Source organism: Tursiops truncatus, chromosome 6 (assembly GCF_011762595.2).
Source record: "Tursiops truncatus isolate mTurTru1 chromosome 6, mTurTru1.mat.Y, whole genome shotgun sequence".
NCBI classification, from domain to species: Eukaryota; Metazoa; Chordata; class Mammalia; order Artiodactyla; family Delphinidae; genus Tursiops; species Tursiops truncatus.
In genome coordinates this window covers 10,418,763-10,437,552 of record NC_047039.1, presented here as the reverse complement: position 1 = coordinate 10,437,552, position 18,790 = coordinate 10,418,763, and the positions used below count along the sequence as shown (strand labels likewise).

Here is an 18,790-nt window from a genome sequence, read left to right as displayed (position 1 = left end):
CCTGTGGAGAGATGCCCCTGAACCAGGAGCGCCCAGCTAAGCCACACCAGATTTCTGACCCACAGAAGCAGTGAGATAATAAGTGTTTGCTATTTTAAGCCACTAAATTTTGGGCTAATTTGCTACACAGCAATAGATATACTACTTTGCAGAAAGATCAAAAGAAATAAGAAAATCAGGTCCCTCCTCACTATTTTTAATGTTTTTTCAATTACTATTTAATCATTAGGCGTTTGTTGGGCTTATGAGTAGAAATTTTTCTAAATGTCAGTCTCTTCCCCAGATCGGTGTGAATAGTCAGCGGGCTGCATTTCCAAGTAACAAAGCCACTATGGGTGGTATAATTCTGGCGCTAACAGCAGGTCCCACCATTTCTTCTGGGTCTTCTATTCACCAACCTGGTTTGGTATCCAAATACCTGAACTCTAGGTAGAGTTATTCATAACTGCTCTCTCCTAATACTTGGGAGGGCCGGCTCTAGATTTCTCTGCTCTAACAAATGATTCTTTGCTTCTTCCTCTCTCTGGCTTCTGCCATGAAGTAGGTGGTAATGACAGTTAGAACCGTCATCATTTCTTATTTCCTGCACATCAGTTTATGGACTGTTTGCCTCTTTAGTAACAACTTCTCAAGCACCTCTCACTGATCCCCTGGGATTAATCAAGCCCTTAACAGAAATCCAACTTGGACAAATCCAAGTCATTCCTGGACGTATCATTGTTGGAACATTTAAGTAAAATAACCATTTTGATTTTTCTATTTCATACTGCATTTGCATTTTTCAAGACATTAAGAAAACTTTAAAAAACTTGACTTCTCTCAAGTTTTACTAGGAAGTATGCCTACATGTGCTGCATATTTACAATTCTCCTACTAAAAACAAAACTAAATTTTCATAACCATGGCATGTCCGTCTCTTGTAATGTTAATCCTCTCCCGAAGTTTATTCTGTAGACACACCCTGGGCCCCTCGACTGGAATGACCTGCACATTGGGAAACAGAGAACGGTTGAACCATTCCTGGGCCCAAGGCTGGCAAAGTTGGAGATGGCAAAAATGAAGTTGCCTTTTTCCTCCTCTAATGAAGAACTGCTTCCCACTGACGTGTCCATTCCAGAGACAGAACTGACAGCCAACTCTCCATGAAACCTGAGGAAGTAGTTCTATAGTGTTACAGTTCTTGGGTCACTAAAGCCCTTTGTGATGCTTTGCTGCTGGCCAGGTTGGACTGACCTCCGACTGAATTTCAACTGGTCCGAAAAGACGGTAAGCGTCTACTTCTACTGCTGGCCAGTTCTAAGACTTGTATGCTACTCTCCACATTTTAATACTTGCAAAATTGGCATGTGTGTTACAACTGATGCTATCTCAGAGTTGATGTAATCTGGTAAATACCTGTTTTAAGCAATTCCATTATTTCAGACACAGGCATCTGAGTTTACTGCTCAGCGGAATGCGGAGAATCCTGATCATCTGTGGGAGAAGCAGTGGTGAGCGGAGGTTGTGGGTGGAGCCTGAGATGCTGGTTCAGGCCCTCCCCCAGAAGGTCAAGGTCAGTGTCAGCGCTCTGTGCTGGTGTTTCTCATACTGACACAGCTCAGATGAAGTTAAGCACCCGTTCGTACAATTTAAGAAATATACTAATGCACATACCAAACTAAAATTTGCTGTGGTGTTTCTAAGTTCAGTTCTGTATATTTTCATATTCTTTCAGATACTAAATGGCTATATAAATTGTAGGTTTACCAGAACACAGCTACTTCTATAAAAAATAAGTTTTATTAACAAAATGAGCTCACATTGTAAAATACAGATAGATGGGTTCATTTTGCTAATTTTGGGGGAGCATCTTTCTTATCAGGTACAGCACTGTAGACAGTAAAACAAACTCAAAGACTAGTTCCCCTGCCCAAGGCCTGTGAAACCATGAAAAACAGGTCACAAGTCCTCATCTTTTTACCTCTCCGTCCACTATTAACCTCCTGGAAAGCTGCTGTAGCTCTCAGCCTTCTCCTTGGCTTGTTGCCTCACCTGCCTGGCTACCTGAGAGAGGCAGGACTGGGAAGATGAGGCTGAAGGTTAAAGGAAAAGCTCTTGCCTGAAACAGTACCAAGAAGCCAGACTGGGAGATTCTGGCCGTAACTCCTGAGAATGTTGCTCAAGCCAGAGACCACCACCACAGAGACCTGCCAGGCTGCATGGCCTTCCACCACTGGGTGCTGGGCAGCCACAGTGAAGGACTGCAGCAGGGTCTCAGGGAAGTGGAGATGGCTTTCGTGTTCCACTCAGAACTTCTGTAGGAATTTGAGGACAAGGTCCCGCAGGCGTACCCTGAGCATCTCGTCATTGTCGCAGATGATATGGGTCGAATCTTCCTCGATCTGGATGAGTGTCTCAGCTTCCTGCAGCAGGACGATATGGCCCTTGGCTGTGTCTTCCACCTTAATATCACTGAAGCCATGCTGCTCCAAAAGAAAAGGGACAGGAGGATGTTGGGTGCTCTGAAAAGCCAGAGGACATTTCAGCAACTGAGAGTTCTAAAATCACGCTTCCTAGAATTGGCTAAACTGAACATCCTAGAAACTGGCATTTTGGACACTCAGTGCAATTCTACAGACTAATCACAGGACCAGCTACAGCAACAGAATTCAAACTGAAGCCCCCAAACATACAAATATCTCATGCAAAACACAGCAGAATTCCTACAACCTGCTTAAGCTTTTATCTGAGGAGCACATCTAAGCACCTGAGCTCAGGAGCCTGGGATGCCAGGCTGTTCCGTACCAGCCTCCATACCACGCCTGTGGTCCCTGGTAAAACTCCATCCTGTCCCAGGAAAATGCCATGCTTCACAGCAAGATACCACTGACCTTTTGATGTGGCAAATTCCTCCCAAGGGAGAAGACAGATAAGGCAGCATATCAAATACTTCTCCAGGGCCACCTCCAATGCTAATTCAGAATTCTCTTACACATCACATGTCAAGTTGAGAAAGAAGAAAAGAAATGGAAAGAGGACTAATTTGCCTGGAAAGGACACAGGCTAGGTAAATGAACATGACCTAGGGAGATTCTCCACACCTGGCTCTGGAAATCTCAGTGTAGTTTGGGGCAGCCACGGATATTCCTCCTGCAAAGGAGGTGGGGCAGAAATGGTGGGGGGAGTAGCTAGGGTCGGGGCCTAGGGGTCAACTCCCGAGCACCCAGGCAGGAGAGCTAAACAAAGTCTTTCTGGGAAAGCAAGCTGTTTGAAGATTTTAAGAAACAAGTCAAGCGTGAGTCCCGTCAGCAGGGCCGGGGGGCGCGGCACGGTCGGGAGGAAGCTGCTACTGGTGTGATCACGGCACATGGAGCTCCCTGGGGTAATTCCCACGGGGTGTCCCCATGTCACTAGGGGCCAGGAGAGCCACACAACTTGGGGAAAGCCCTCCCTTCAGGGAAAATCAAACGACTACTGAAGAAAACAATTCCCAATAAAGAGAAAGCTTTTAAGATTTGAAAGACCTCAGCGACTGAGTTATTTAGTCTGGGCAAAAGGCAGTAAATAGTTTAACAGAAGAAAGTCTCTTTTCCTGTAATGATCTACTATAGTTGCAGTTCTTCTTGCAAGAAGCAACACGAATAATATTATCTTTAGCCAATTCCTCCTCTTTTCTATAAAGGATTCTATAATTCTGATGCCAAAACAGGGATCTCTGAAGTCCTGTGACTAAAGCCAGAATTACGAAATCTTTTCAGGTTAAACTTTTTTCTTTTTACTTGTAGTCATGGAATCTGTGCCTTGCGGGGAGCAGCCAGCAGGGACAAGGGGCGGGATGGCCGCTGAGCCAGTGCAGGCACCACCATCCTCCACAATGACTGCCTGCTTCTCTCTCCTCCCACCCGGTCTGGGAATCGCTGGCTCTGCTTCCTGAGTGCCTGCGGATCTGGCATCAGTGACCCCTGTGCCCCCGAGTCTTGCCCGAGACTCGTATCTCCTCTGACTTGGCCATGCTAGCTCTGACAGCAAGGGGTCTTCTCATAGGAAAGTGGGGCTCTAGAGGGGGCAGACCCTTCTTTCTCCTGGCCGTCCCCCTGCCCCATCTGTCACAGCTACGTCCTCGAAGAAAGAAAGGCCCCTCCTTGGTCTGGTTCCCACGAGAAGTGGGGGTGGGGGGCAGCCTGGTGCTGGGGGGAAGGGGGGCCCGCTCTCCTCTAAGTCTCCGTGGCCCTCGCCTGGTTCTGTCCCCGCCATGACCGAGTAGCAAGCAGATGCTGCAGGGCCAGCAGCGCAGACACTGGAGACGGCGAACAGCGGCAGCACGCGCTCCCGGGAGCGGGGCCGCGGGGCCTCAGACAGCGCACCCCATCCGCTCACCTTCTCCAGCGTCTGCACGAACTGCTCCACGGGGATAGAGCCGCTCAGCAGAGGCTTCAAAACCTTGCAGTCTGGAATGTCGTCACTGGCCCGCTTTCTCTTCTTGCCGCCTGTGGGCTGGGCAGGCCTGGGCGGGGGCTGGGTGGGAGGAAAACAGGGATCTCATCAAGGAGTCACCCGGGAGCCCGAGTGAAGCTACCCGGCCCACGGGACCCGCTTCCTGGAAGGGCCCTGGGCCTGCGTTCAGGGTCACCATCAGCTGGGGCTCCAGCTGGATTTCCACATAATGCACACAAGCTAAAGCCAACTATCCACATAGAATTAACACCTTATTCGGCAAAGATCTCTTCCTTTTATCAAAATCTATTCTTAATTTTCAGTTGACTGAACTCAGTGCTGTCTGCGTAAGGTCTTCATAACCCGTGTCGGTTATGAAGGGGCAGCAGCTCCGAGAACACTGGCTGTGGGGTCAGACTGACTGGCTACAGTCCTTCTGTCAAGAAAATGAAGGGCAGAGAGACTGCCTCTAAGACGGTGATAGTAAAGAGAACTTTGTGAGGATTAAATAAGACAACACCCAGTAGGGCCCTGGCCCGGGGTCCAGCGCACTTTAAGTGGCCGCTATGGGCATGTGATGCAGAGGAACAAGAGCGACACAGCCCAACCCTGAAGGGGGTTTTTCTCGGGGCGGGGGTGAAGACAAGGGCCCAAAGAGCTGCCCCCAAGGCGCACACATGCCATGAAGTGAGGCGCGAGGCGCTGGGGGGAGGGCCCCCCCCTGCATGGGGTTCTTCCCGCAGGTCCGCTGTATCTCAGGGCCCTCGCCCTCCCCGACAATACCTGGAGAATGTGCTTGTTATCTTTAGTGTGCAGCACGGCCGAGACGGTTGCCAAGGAAACGCCAGGCTTGATCTCCATGGGTACCAGTGAGTCCGCAAGCTGGGAGCAAACAGAGGGGTTTCAGTCAGGCTCCCTGTAAACTGGGGGGACGAGGGTGCTGCCATCGTGCTGTGCAGAGGCAGGGGCTAGGAGGCCACACCGGGCAGCAGTGCCACCCCTGTGCACGGCCCAGGATTGGATGGTGACACCCAGGGTCAGGGTCACCCTGGCCAGCAGGCCCGCAGCACCATGTGCCCCTGCCAGTCTGGTGGAACGGTACCAGACGTCAAATGTCAAAACAGCCTTTAGTGATCATAATTATTCGTTTTCTTTTGAATTTTTATTTACATCACTGCAGTCTAAAATGACCAAATAACTTTAAGAAGTAAAAAAACTGAAAACAATCATTTTTAATCAAAAATACATCACACACACACACACACACACACACACACACACACACACACACACACACACACACACACACACACACACGGTTTCTCCTCACTCAAAATATACACCAAGTGCCGACTTTCACCTCTCCAGGGGACTAATGACAGGCAGGAAGGGCAGGGACAGCAGCATTTGGACGGACTGAGCTGTCTAATTCCTGGGAATCTGACTTCTCCCAAAGGTGAAGTACACAGCTTTTACCTGTGGGCCATCTCTTTCTCTAACACCAGAGTCTGATGTGTACCCGTTCCTCTGCAACTTCAGAGTCCCCTAACCCAGCCACCAGTAGTGACATGTGATCTTACGAGAGGCCCTAACACTCGAGTTTAGTTGACTACTGTTCTTAAACGCATGCAGACCTCAACCTATCCAAGCCTCCTTTATTAAAAAAAATATGCAAGATGCCATTTATGTAAACATGAAGATCAGTATCAAATGGGCAGAGGAAGCAGGTGAGGATATTTGAAATGACTGGCAAACAGATGTGAGGACTATTTCATGAACCAAAAAACGGGGGGCGGGGGGGTGGCCAAGATGGCAGAGTAGGAAGACCCTGAGCTCACCTCCTCGATGGGCACTCCACAATTACAACTGTAGATATAGCAACCATAGATGAGAATGATTGGAAGACTAGCAGAAAATAATCTTCCACAACTAAAGATATGAAGGAGTCACAATAAGGAGTGGGGCAGAGACATGGTAGAGTCAAGACCCACACACTTGGGTAGGTGGCCTGGCAGCCCCACCTACCAGTGTTCCTGTGGTAGTCAGCTCTGCCCTCAAAGGGGGTGACCCTAGAGCATATATCTGGTGACCAGAGGGGTGTGTGCTGCTGGGCCCCATAGGACGTCTCCTACAAAAGTCCAGTTCTCCAAGATTGGGAAATGTAACCAACTTACCTAACACACAGAAATAAAAACAGAATTAGGCAAAATGAGGAGACTGAGGAATATGTTACAAACAAAGGAATAAGATAAAACCCCAGAAGAACTGAGCAAAGGGGAGACAGGCAATTGACCTGCTAAGTTCAAGGTAATGATCATAAAGATGCTCAATGAACTTGGGAGAAGAATGGATGGAACACAGTGAGACGTTAGAAGTTTTTAATAAAGTGTTAGAAAATATAAAGAAGAACCAGAGCTGAAGAACACAGTAACTGAAACAAAAAATACACTGGAAGGAATCAAGAGTAGATTAGTTGACACAAAGGAACAGATCAGCACACTAGAAGACAGAGTAGTAGAAATCACCCAATCTAAACAGAAAAAAGAGAAAAGAAAATCGTTTAAGAGACTTCTGGGACAATATCAAGTGCACTAACGTTCACATAATAGGGAACTTGAGAATAGAGAAAGGGGCAGAGAACTGTTTGAAGAGATAATAACTGAAAACTTCCCTAACCTGGGAAACGAACAGACATGCAGGCCCAGAGAGTCCCAAATAAGATGAACCCAAAGAGGTCCACACCGAGACATATTGTAATTGAAATGGCAAAAATTAAAGATAAAGAATCTTAAAAGCAGCAAGGGAAAAGCAACTAGTTACATACAAAGGAACTCCCATAAGACTATTAGCTAACTTTTCCAAAAGTATTACAAAAACAACCAGAAAATAATTAAGAAAATGGCAATAAATACATACCTATAAAATAATGATTTTAAATGTGAATGGGCTGAATCTGCCACTCAGAAGACATAGAGTACTGAATGGATTAAAAAATAAGGCCCATCTACATGTGGCCTACAAAAGACTCATTTCAGAAATAAGGAGAGAGACAGACTGAAGGTGAAGGGATGGAAAGAGATATTCTATGAAATGAAAAGCTATACTCAGACAAAACAGACTTTAAAACAAAGACTGTAATAAAAGGGGCATTACATAATGATAAATAGGTCAGTCCAGCAAGAAGATGTAACATAAATGTATATACACCTAACACAGAAGCACCAAGATCTATAAAGCAAACATTAATGGACTTAAAGGGAGAAACCGAAAGCAATACAATAATATTAAGAGACTTTTAACACCCCACTCACATCATTGAATAGATCATCTAGACATAAAATCAATAAGGAAAATCAATAAGGAAACACCTTAAATGACACATTAGACCAAATGGTGTGCATATATATATAAATATATAAAACATTCCAGCCCAAAGCAACAGAATATACATTCTTTTCAATTGCACATGGAACATTCTCCATGATAGATCACATGATGCTAGGCCACTAAACAAGTCTCAGTAGATTTAAGAAGACTGAAATCATATCAAGCATCTTTTCCAACCACACTATGAAACTAGAAATCAACTACATGAAAAAAACTTCAAAAAACACAAAACACGGAGGCTAAGCAATATGCTCCTCAACAACCAGTGCACCAATGAAGAAACCAAAGAAGAATTTCAAAAATACCTGGAGACAAATAAAAATGTAAACACAACGATTCAAAATCTATGGGAAGCAGCAAAGGCAGTTCTAAGGGAAGCTTACAGTGAAACAAGCCTACCTCAGGAAACAAGAAAAATCTCAAACAAGCTAATCTTATCCCTACAGGAACTAGGAAAGGAAAAAACAAAACCCAAAGTTAGCAGAAGAAATTCTAAAGCAATGAAACTAAGAGCTACTTCTTTGAAAAGAAAAACAAAATTGATATACCTTTAGTCAGAATCATCAAGAGAAGAGAGAGAGGGACCAAACAAAACCAGAAATGAAAGAGGGCAAGTTAAAACTGACACCACAGAAACACAAAGGATCATAAGAGATTACTATGAACAATTACAGGCCAATAAAATGAATAAATTGCTAGAAATGTACAATCTCCTAAGACTAAATCAGGAAGAAACAGAAAATATGAACAGAGCGATTACCAGTAATGAAACTGAATCAGTAATAACAAACAAAAGTCCAGAACCAGCTGGCTTCGCTGGTGAATTCTACCAAAAATTTAAATCAGAGTTAACACTTATTCTTCTCAAACCTTTCCAAAACTGAAGAGGAAGGAATGCCTCCAAACTCATTCTACAAGACCAGCATCACCCTGATACCCAAACCAGACAAAGACAGCACACAAAAAAGAAAATCTCAGGCCAATATCACTGAGGAACGTAGATGAAAAAAGTCTCAACAAAATATTAGCAAACCGAATTCAACAATACATTAAAAGGATAATATACCATGATCAAGTGGGATTTAGCCCAGGGATGCAAGAATGGTTCAATATTCACGGAACAGTCAACAGGATACACCACATTAACAAGCAGAAGAATAAAAATCACATGATCATCTTAATAGACTCAGAAAAAGCTTTGGACCAAATTCAACATCCAATCATGATAAAAACTCTTAAGAAAGTGGGTATAGAGGGAACATACTAAATATAGGGCACATATATGTGCCATAGATGACAAGCACACAGCTAACATCATACTCAATGGTGAAAAGCTGAAAGCATTTCCTCCAGGATAAGGAACAATACAAGGATGCCCACTCTTGACACTGTTATTCAACATAGTACTGGAAGTCCTAGCCACAGCAATCAGAAAAGAAATAAAAGGAATCCAAATCGGAAAGGAAGAAGTAAAACTGTCACTGTTGGCAGATGACATGATACTATATATAGAAAATCTAAAGATACAACCAAACTGTTAGAACTAATAAATGAATTCAGTAAGGTTGCAGGATACAAAATCACTATACAGAAATCTGCTGCATTTCCATACAGTATCAACAAACTATCTGAAAGAGGAATTAGGAAAACAATCCCATTTACAACTGCATCAAAAAGAATAAAACACCATGGAATAAATCTAACCAAGGAGGTAAAATACCTATACTTGGAAAATTCTAAGACACTGATGAAAGAAATTGATGACAACAGAAGCAAATGGAAAGATATACTGTGCTCATGGATTGGAAGAATATTGTTAAAATAACCATACTTCCCAAGGCAATCTATAGATTCAATGCAAACTCTATAAAAATACCAATGGCATTTTTTACAGAACTAGAATAATTCTAAAATTTATATGGAAACACAAAAAACACCAAATAGCCAAAACAATCTTGAGAAAGAAGAACAAAGCCCAAGGTATCACACTCTCTGAGTTTCAACTATACTACAAAGCTACAGTAATTAAAACAAAATGGCAGGGGCTTCCCTGGTGGTGCAGTGGCTGGGAGTCTGCCTGCCGATGCAGGGGACGCGGGTTCATGCCCTGGTCCGGGAGGATCCCGCATGCCATGGAGTGGCTGGGTCCGTGAGCCATGGCCGCTGGGCCTGCGCGTCCAGAGCCTGTGCTCCGCAATGGGAGGGGCCACGACAGTGGGAGGCCCGTGTACCGCATAAAAACAAAAAACCCCAAAAAAACCCAAAATGGCATTGGCACAAAAACAGACATATAGGTTAATGGAACAGAATAGACAGCCCAGAAGTAAACACATGCTTATATGGTCATTTAATCTATGATAAAGGAGGCAAGAATATGCAATGGGGAAAAGACAGCCTCTTCAATAAATGTTATTGGGAAAACTGAACAACCACATGCAAAAGTCTCATGTCTTATACCGTATAAAAAATAAACTCAAAATAGATTAAAGACTTAAATCTAAGACCTTAAACCACAAAACTCCTAGGAGAAAACATAGGCAATATGCTCTTTGACGGCAGTCTTTTATCAATTTTTTTTTTTTTTTTCTTTTTGCGGTACGCAGGACTTTCACTGCTGTGGCCTCTCCTGTTGCGGAGCACAGGCTCCGGACACGCAGGCTCAGCGGCCATGGCTCACGGGCCCAGCCGCTCCGCGGCATGTGGGATCCTCCCGGACCAGGGCACGAACGTGCGTCCCCTGCATTGGCAGGCGGACTCTCAACCACTGCGCCACCAGGGAAGCCCCAATTTTTTTTTTTTGGATGTCTCCTCAGACAAGGGATTCAAAAGCAAAAATAAACAAATGGAACAACATCAAACAAAAAGCTTTTGCACAGTGAAGGATACTACCAACAATACAAAAAGGCTGCCTACTGCATGGGAGAAGATATTTGTAAAGAATATATCAGATGGGGTTAATATCCAAAATATACAAAGAACTCATATAATTCAACATAAAATACCCCCAAAAACCTGACTGAAAAATTGGCAGAAGACCTGAATAGGCATTTTCCCAAAGAAGACATACAGATGGCCAACAGACACATGAAAAGATGCTCAACATCACTATCATCAGGCAAGCGGAAATTGAAACCATAATGAGGTATCACCTCATACCTGTCAGAACAGCTATTATTAAAAACACAACAAATAACAAGTGTTGGCAAGGATGCAGAGAAAAGGGAACACTTGTGCACTATTGGTGGGATTGTAAATTAGTGTAGCTGCTATGGAAAAGTTCCTCAAAAAATTAAAAATAGAACTACCATATGATCCAGCAATTCCACTTCTGGGTATTTACCCAAAGAAAACAAAACACTAATCTGAAAAGATATACGCACCCCTATGTTCACTGTAGCATTATTTACAATAGCCAAGATATGGAAGCAACCTAAGTGTCCACTGACAGATGAATGGATAAAGAAGATGTGGTCTGTGTATGTACGTGTGTGTGTGCGTGTGTGTGTGTGTGTGTGTATGCAGTGGGATATTATTCATCCATAAAAAAAAGGAATCTTGCCACTTGTGACAACATGGATAGACCTAGAGGGTATTATGCTAAGTGAAATAATATAACAAATACCATGATTTCACTTATATGTGGAATCTAAAAAACAAATGAACAAACATTAAAAAAAAAAAAGAAATACACTCATAGATACAGAGAACAAACAGGTGGATGCCAGAGGGGAAGGGATAAGGGGATGAGTGAAATAGGTAAGAGAGATTGATTTACAGGGATGAAACGTACATTACAGGAAACATAGTCAGTAATGTAATAAAGTCATATGGTAACAGACAGTAACTAGACTTAGTGTGATGATCATTTTGTAATGTATAGAAATATTAAATCGCTATGTTGTGCACCAGGAACTAACACAGCAGTAGGTCAATTATACTTCAATTAAAAAAAAAGGGATAAAAAGAGAAAACATATGAAACCAGTGTGAAATGTTCCCACTGAGATGCGTGTGTGCTCTGAGCTCCTGACAATGCCCATCCATAAATAATCTTTTCCTCCCTACACTGTATTGTTCCCATCAAAGGATCAAAGGTCAGGTTGTCTGGCAGAACTTTAAAGTCAAAGAATTGGCTTGGGAGGTTTGCAGATAGCACTGTGGGAACCAAGCAGGGGAGAGGCTCTCCCTGGGCAGCCCCAGGAATAAATTCTATCTCCAAGAAGACTCTCTGAAGTGGCAGCCCTGCCACAAGGGAAGTCTACCTAGAGCTCACAAGACGACTCAGCCAGACACCTCTGCGAAGGAGGATGCATCCACCTACCACCGCAGAAATAGAATTTTTCTATTAGCGCATGCCCATCAGCTCTCGCACTTTGCAGCTACAAGGACCAAGAGGGAGGATTTACAAGGAAGCTGCACAGGACACACTTTCATTTGGGGGAGAAACAAGCATCCATTAGTAGTAGCAAAACCTAAAGAACAGCAGCAGATTTTAACCCCTTCACGTCCCACATGCATTTCCCAGGCAAAACCAAATGATACTTTTAGTTCTATATCTACATTCCACATACAAAGATTTATGTAAAAGAATGTTTCTGAAAGTATTATTTATAGTTTGAAAAAGCAGAAATAATAAATGTCCACCAGTAAAGGACCAGTTAAATTACGATGCATTTATGATAGACCATTATATACCTAAGATACTTTTGAAATATATTTAATGACAATATACTGTTACTTTACAAAGATATTATACGAGGTATGACTTAAACACACACACAGAGTGAACGCACAAAGCAAATACAAAAAAATTGGACAGTAATTATGTCTGGTATTGGGATTAGGACTGATTTTTTTTGTCTTTATCCTTTTTCTTCCCCCTTATTTTCCAAGTTTTCTAGAATGAGCAAGCTTATTTTTATTGAAAAATGAATCTTACGACAGAGTCATAAACATAAAAGCTTGAGAAGCCTGAGGGGCCTTAAAAACAAAAGAAGAAAAAAAAAAAAAAAAAAAAAACAAAAGAAGACCATCCAGAGTGCTGGTTCTCAGGTGTGGTGGCAGAGACCCCTGTGGCTCCTGAGGCTCTTTTGTAGCATCGAGGTCAATATGATTGTCATTAATAATGTTTTGCCTTTTCACTCTCATTCTCTCACAAGGGTTCACTAGAATTTTCTAGAGGCTACATGACTTGTATATCACAACAGACTGAAAGCAAAAGGGGACAGGAGAATCCAGCCGTCTTCAACAGGCAGACGTTAAAGAGATTTGCAAACATAGAACAGTGCCCTTCTTCTCTTTATCTTTTTTTTTTGAAACATTTTCCAAAAAAAGACCTTTTAGGGGCTTCCCTGGCAGCTCAGTAGTTAAGAATTCGCCTGCCAATGCAGGGGACACGGGTTTGGTCCCTGATCTGGGAAGATCCCACATGCCGTAGAGCAACTAAGCCCACGAGCCACAACTACTGAGCCTGCGTGCTGCAACTACTGAAGCCCATGCATCTAGAGCCCGTGCTTCACAACAAAGAGAAGCCCACGTAATGAGAAGCCCGTGCACCGCAACGAAGAGTAGTCCCCCCCTCTCCGCCATTATAGAGAAAGCCTGCGTGCAGCAACGAAGACCCAACGCAGCCAAAAGTAAATGAAAATAAAAAAAAAATGTTAACGTCTAATGGGTTTATATTATTTTTTATTTAATAATTATTCATTTAAAAATTAAATATTTTTAAAATGTCTTAGTTTTAACTTCTATTATAGCAAATATCAATAGATATAACCCGCATACACAAAAGCTCTCTGGGGTTCTAATTTTTAAGAAGTCTTGAGACCAAAAAGTTTGAGGACTGATGGCTTAGAGTACTGTAATCTAACCCTAAGCCTTCAAGCCCAGCCACTGTAAGACAGACGTTGGCCAGAAGGTAAATACCAGACAAAAATAACGCAAAGACACTGGGTCACAGCCTTTCACTTTGAGATGAGCAAAATGCAGAGAAAATGAAAAGCACAATCATAAAAACATATTAAACAACCAAAATAACTAGAAGTGGGGATGGTTAGTGCCACTTCTTTGCTACAAACCACAAAACAAAAACTTGGCCCCTTTTTGGAGGGGAACTTGCTTTCATCTCTCCCTCCCAATCAAAAAAAAAAAAAGAAAACAAAATCCATCATCAACGCCAAACTACTAAAACGAAACAAAAAATTCCAACACAGGCAATATTAACCTGATGGGTTAGGCAACTGGAAGTCTAAAGCAAAGAGCAATTATTTCAATGTTCTAGCAGGAGGCTTCAGGAGGACAGCTGGTCAAAAAGAGCCCTGGCCGACCTGCAGGAAGACGGAGGTGACCCCCCAGAGACCAGCAGTGACAAACAGGTGGGCGTGGGGCAGGTCTCAGGGTCAAGGCTGCTGGTCTACTCCCACTGGACTTGAGGGAGGAGCTTCACGAAAGATAGAAGAGCGTGCTGTGCACTCCCCAAAGCCAATCCCTTCCTTCTCTGGCTCAGTGTCAGAAGGCATAAAAGAGGTAGATTTATCTTTTATTTTGGTAATTTAAAATGGGAACAGACAAGCTTAATGTGGACTGTTTAATCACGGTGAGGATAAACTTGGGCATGGGAAATGCCAGAAGCTTATTAGTAAGACTGTTTCTTTGTAGATGGATAGTAATTTTGTTTTTGTCTTTAAAAACTCAACATTCTCCCTTCTTTTTGCCTTTTGTATTGAAAACTGGCATATATGAAATAGGTCTCTTACACCAGCGGTCCTCAAATTTTAGCAAGCATTGGCTCCCGGGGAGGGCTGGCTGAAACCCAGACTGCTGGGCCTCACCCTGGAGTGTCGATTCAGCAGGCCTGAGGTGGGGCTGGAGAACTTGCACTTTTAACGAGTCCCCAGTGCTGCTGCTGCGGCTGGTGATGGATTACACGGAGCCCCGCACTGCGATCCCCACAGGAAGGCCGTGGGCTGGGTGCCCCATTGCCGCAGCGGCACAGATCAACTGGGGGCTCTACTCTCACTTACAGGACAAAATCTGTGACATATGTTAGGAATGACCTTTGGGGCACAAAGGGCACATACTGGTGATCACCTAGGTTTCCTCAGGGATGGAAAAGACCAGGTCTAATTGAGTAAGCGTACCTATCTCATAAGATGGGTGAGACAGTCCATGGGAAGTGCTGAGTACAGATCCTGGCCCATAGTGACACCTCAATAAACATATTATTTGCATTACAATTAAATGGGGGAGCCAAAGGGCTGGGCCAATGAAATATGGAGAAAGGATAACCTGGAATTCAGAGCTGAAAGAACTTTCTTTATTCTCTTGGGTCTCAGTAGGACGTGGCCTCAAAGGGAAGAGCAGAGGAGAGGCCAGTTCCCTGCTCACTGTCAGGTGTACTAAGGTCGTGAGGAAACTCCTGACACAGGTAGCCCTGGCCACCTCTCTTGTGAAGGAGCTGTTATCAGAGAGAAATGCAAGTCAGCTGCTGAGCCCAGATACCAGGGTGTGAGCAGCTGCTCTCACAAGCTCCAACGAAAAATGGCTATTTTCCTTTTAAAGAACTAGCAGACCACAAACATCCCAATGACACTCAAAGCAGTCAACCTGAGGAACCATACATATCTCTCCACCGGTTTACTGCTTACCAATAAGCAATAAACTGCCCCTTTAAAAAAATCACCTTTATAACTTTCCCCACTTCATCTCTCCAGCCTGGGCTCACAGGCAGCTCTTCTGCCCCCTCAATCCGGCCACATGCTGTTTGCTGAGGGGACACGTGCTGTGACGGCTCCCTCCCCAGGAACCAAGAGTGAAACGAAAATGGATGTGAAATGTGAACGATCATCTACTTCTATGTGTCTTAGTGAAAAACACGACCACTTGCTAGTTTTATCTAGCAAACAAGTCTTGCTAGTTTTATCTTGCTGAATCAATTTTCTCTAAATTAGTTACTGAAATCTGTTTGGATCTCCTTTGTCTATTGCTCTATTTTTTAAAAAATAAATTAATTTATTTATTGTTGGCTGCACTGGGTCTTCGTTGCTCTGCGTGGGCTTTCTCTAGTTGCAGCGAGTGGGGGCTACTCTTTGTTGCGGTGTGCGGGCTTCTCATTGTGGTGGCTTCTCTCGTTGTAGAGCATGGGCTCTAGGCGTGTGGGCTTCAGTAGTTGTGGTACGCAGGCTCAGTAGTTGTGGCCCATGGGCTTAGCTGCTCCGTGGCATGTGGGATCTTCCTGGACCAGGGCTCAAACCCATGTCCCCTGCATTGGCAGGCGGATTCTTAACCACTGTGCCACCAGGGAAGCCCCTGTCTATTGCTCTTAATTTAAAAAAGAACAACTCAGGTTAACTGTGGAAAGGACTGAATGTACCGGACACTGGGTCCCCATTGATGGCACCTGGCCTTGTTCCACCACCAGCCTTTGTTAGGGTCTTGGAAATGGGCAACATTCAGGGCCTTAGCCTTCAAACTCCAAGATCTGGCTACTCTTCTGAGCTCCAGAGAGAATCGGGGGACACTGCTTTTAAGTTTTCCTACTTCTTTTTCCTGTTTGCTAAAAACATGTTTAAGCGTCTCCGGCGGCAACAGCAAGCCAAAAGCAGCGTCCTCAGAGCTCGGCACACCGTCACTGCGGCAGCTGGGCCACACGCTTCCCACTGCCCCTCCCCACACCCGTCACTCAGGCGCAACCCACCTCAGCTGTCCCACATGCACGACATGCTTTTTACCTTTTTTCCCTATTAAAACAAGCTCAGATATCAGAGAACTAAAAAATATTAGACTTCAGTAGAATAAAATCTTTAAGTTATACTAAAATGCATGCAAATAGTAATCAAAGTTTACATTCCTTACTTTTTGGTTACTCTCATCTCCTCCATCTATCTCTGAACTTGGTGAAACTTGGCCCTCACTCATAAATGGGGTCCAGGAGGGACGAGGAAACCCACACCCTCAGGTGGTTAGGGACAGAGCTGACGCTGGCTTACCTGTTCTCCACGCTATGGCCTGCGCCCTGGCCTCCCGCACACATTAAGCTTTAATATAAGCAGTGCTCCAGCAGGCCTGAGGTTGATAGCTGTTACTTCATTACTGGAAAAATGAGGAGGTTCTGAAAATCCCACCTCTCTTCCCAGTTCCTTGCTTAAGGGTCGATGTGCTTTGGTTCATCCATGTGTGATACAAACCCCAAAGAAAGCCACTGCTGGGACGGCCTTCCGCAGACTCAAGTGGAAAACCCGGTCGTGACCCTGGGAAGCGGCACAGCTCACCTCTGGCATGATTTCTATCTTCTCATACCGACGCTTGAAGGGCAGGGCGAGGACCTCGGCGCGCCGATAGGACATGGCGGGTGGCTGGCAGTCAATCATCAGGTCTATCCGGTGGGACTGCGCTGGGGGCGGCTGGGTGTACTGCTCAGGACAGACCACGTGGAGGGGCTGAGGAACCAGCGTGACAGGGGCAGGTGGGGGCAGAAGAAGGAGGAAACAAGAGGAGGCTGTGAGGCAGGAGGGGCCGCGTCCTGAGCTAAGCCTCCCTTTGCAGTGCTCAGGCTCACCATTTGGCCGTTTCGAATTCTCATCCTGTCAAACCCAAGTAACCAGTGAAGTGGGGGGAAAGAAGAACAAAAATTTCAGGGAAAAGCCCTGATCTGCCGGCCATGTTGATGAGCAAGGGATTTACTGTTTTGGTTTGCATTTATTTTTTCATTGTATTTAAGTCACTTTGATGGTGACAGCCATGGGTCTACCCTCAAATGACCTCTGAGCCCCTTGAGGGCAGTCTTCTCGTCACTTCCCATCATCGACTTGGTACCACTACTGGCTGATTAGCAAGAACTGTGACTTTTTGTGCTAGTTTGGATTTCTGGTCTGGATCTGCAGGTCTACTGGTACTACGCAGTGCGCAATGGTGAGGCCTTATCCTCAGTTGTGTAGGACACACTGAATCAGATAGCATTTTTTTATTTTTTAACAGATGTCTCTTTTTATTATCTTGAGAGAAAACCAATTAGTAAGTCAATGTTTACTTTGGCCAAATACCACCGAACTACCAACCGAACGTGGCACCCAGAGAGTCAAGGCATTGTCACTGCGTTTACTGAAGAGTCTGGACCGAGCCTCCAGTTCCCGGAAGAACAAGGCTTCCAACAGACCTGACGGGTTGCGTTTCAAACCGCACTTGTCCTTTAGGACTGACACCTCTCCTCCTCTTCAGACTGCCTTTCACCCTCCTTCCTGCCTGGTTAGCATCTTATAACTGTCTCAAAGCCAGTCGACTCCACAGTCACTGCCTGAGGACTCTCCCCAGGTTCTCCTCCCCTGCAGTGGAGACCAGGCGGCCTCCTATTTCCCTTATTCACACACCACCGAGGGGCTGCGGAGTCTGCCGTGGTTCAGGGACAGAGGGTGACATTACTCAGGAGTGAAAACAACAGGCTCTTAACTGTTTCTTCCAGCAAGTTGACAGGCACACAGTGGTGTATCAGATCGCTCATGGAAATCGGAAGTGGCTTAACTGCTCCAACCATGTCTAGAGAAAGGCCCAGCAAGCTTGGGGTCACCATCAGCTGTTACCCCTGCGCTCCGGAGGCCTCCAGCTTTCCCTGTTTCCTGCTCCCCTTCCTTAGAGTTTCCTGTTAGTGCCTCTCTTCGTGAGGTCAGGGGTTCTGTGAAGAGGAGGAAAGTGATCTCCCAGCTCAGGCCGAGAAATGTAGGGAGCCAACCACACCTCGCTCAGCGACTAGGGTCCAGGGCACCCCAGCGCTCACGTAAGGTCCCGGGCACACCGAGGTGATGGGACATCAGAACCCTTCCTCTCGCCTGTTCTGAGCTGTTTTCCTCACCAACTGCCACCACCCCTCCAACCCCGAAACACGGGCCACCCGAATGATAAGTGACCCAGGGCGGTGAGTTTTTCCTCCCCGTTCTCCTTCTGGGCCAACAGTGCTCCGTTCGCCTATGCTTTACCCCAACTACTCCCTCCCTTTCTCT

General features: G+C 44.9%; 1 protein-coding gene across 3 annotated transcripts in view; it reads right to left on the bottom strand.

Annotated features, from left to right (window-relative positions):
* Positions 1-1,395: 1,395 nt before the first annotated feature.
* The window catches only part of INTS9 (integrator complex subunit 9), a 109,942-nt gene continuing 92,547 nt past the window's right edge, over positions 1,396-18,790 (bottom strand). For 2 of the 3 annotated variants that reach the window (XM_019941358.3, XM_073805784.1), the window contains 5 exons: positions 17,069-17,236; positions 5,197-5,295; positions 4,357-4,494; positions 2,331-2,462; positions 1,396-1,473 (listed from right to left, as the gene is read on the bottom strand). In XM_019941358.3, the coding sequence (XP_019796917.1) occupies positions 1,414-1,473; positions 2,331-2,462; positions 4,357-4,494; positions 5,197-5,295; positions 17,069-17,236 (597 nt within the window). In that variant the 3' untranslated portion in view covers positions 1,396-1,413. Of the gene's footprint in view, positions 1,474-1,760; positions 2,463-4,356; positions 4,495-5,196; positions 5,296-17,068; positions 17,237-18,790 lie in introns of those variants that run through there. The other variant, XM_019941359.3, reaches the window with a different exon arrangement.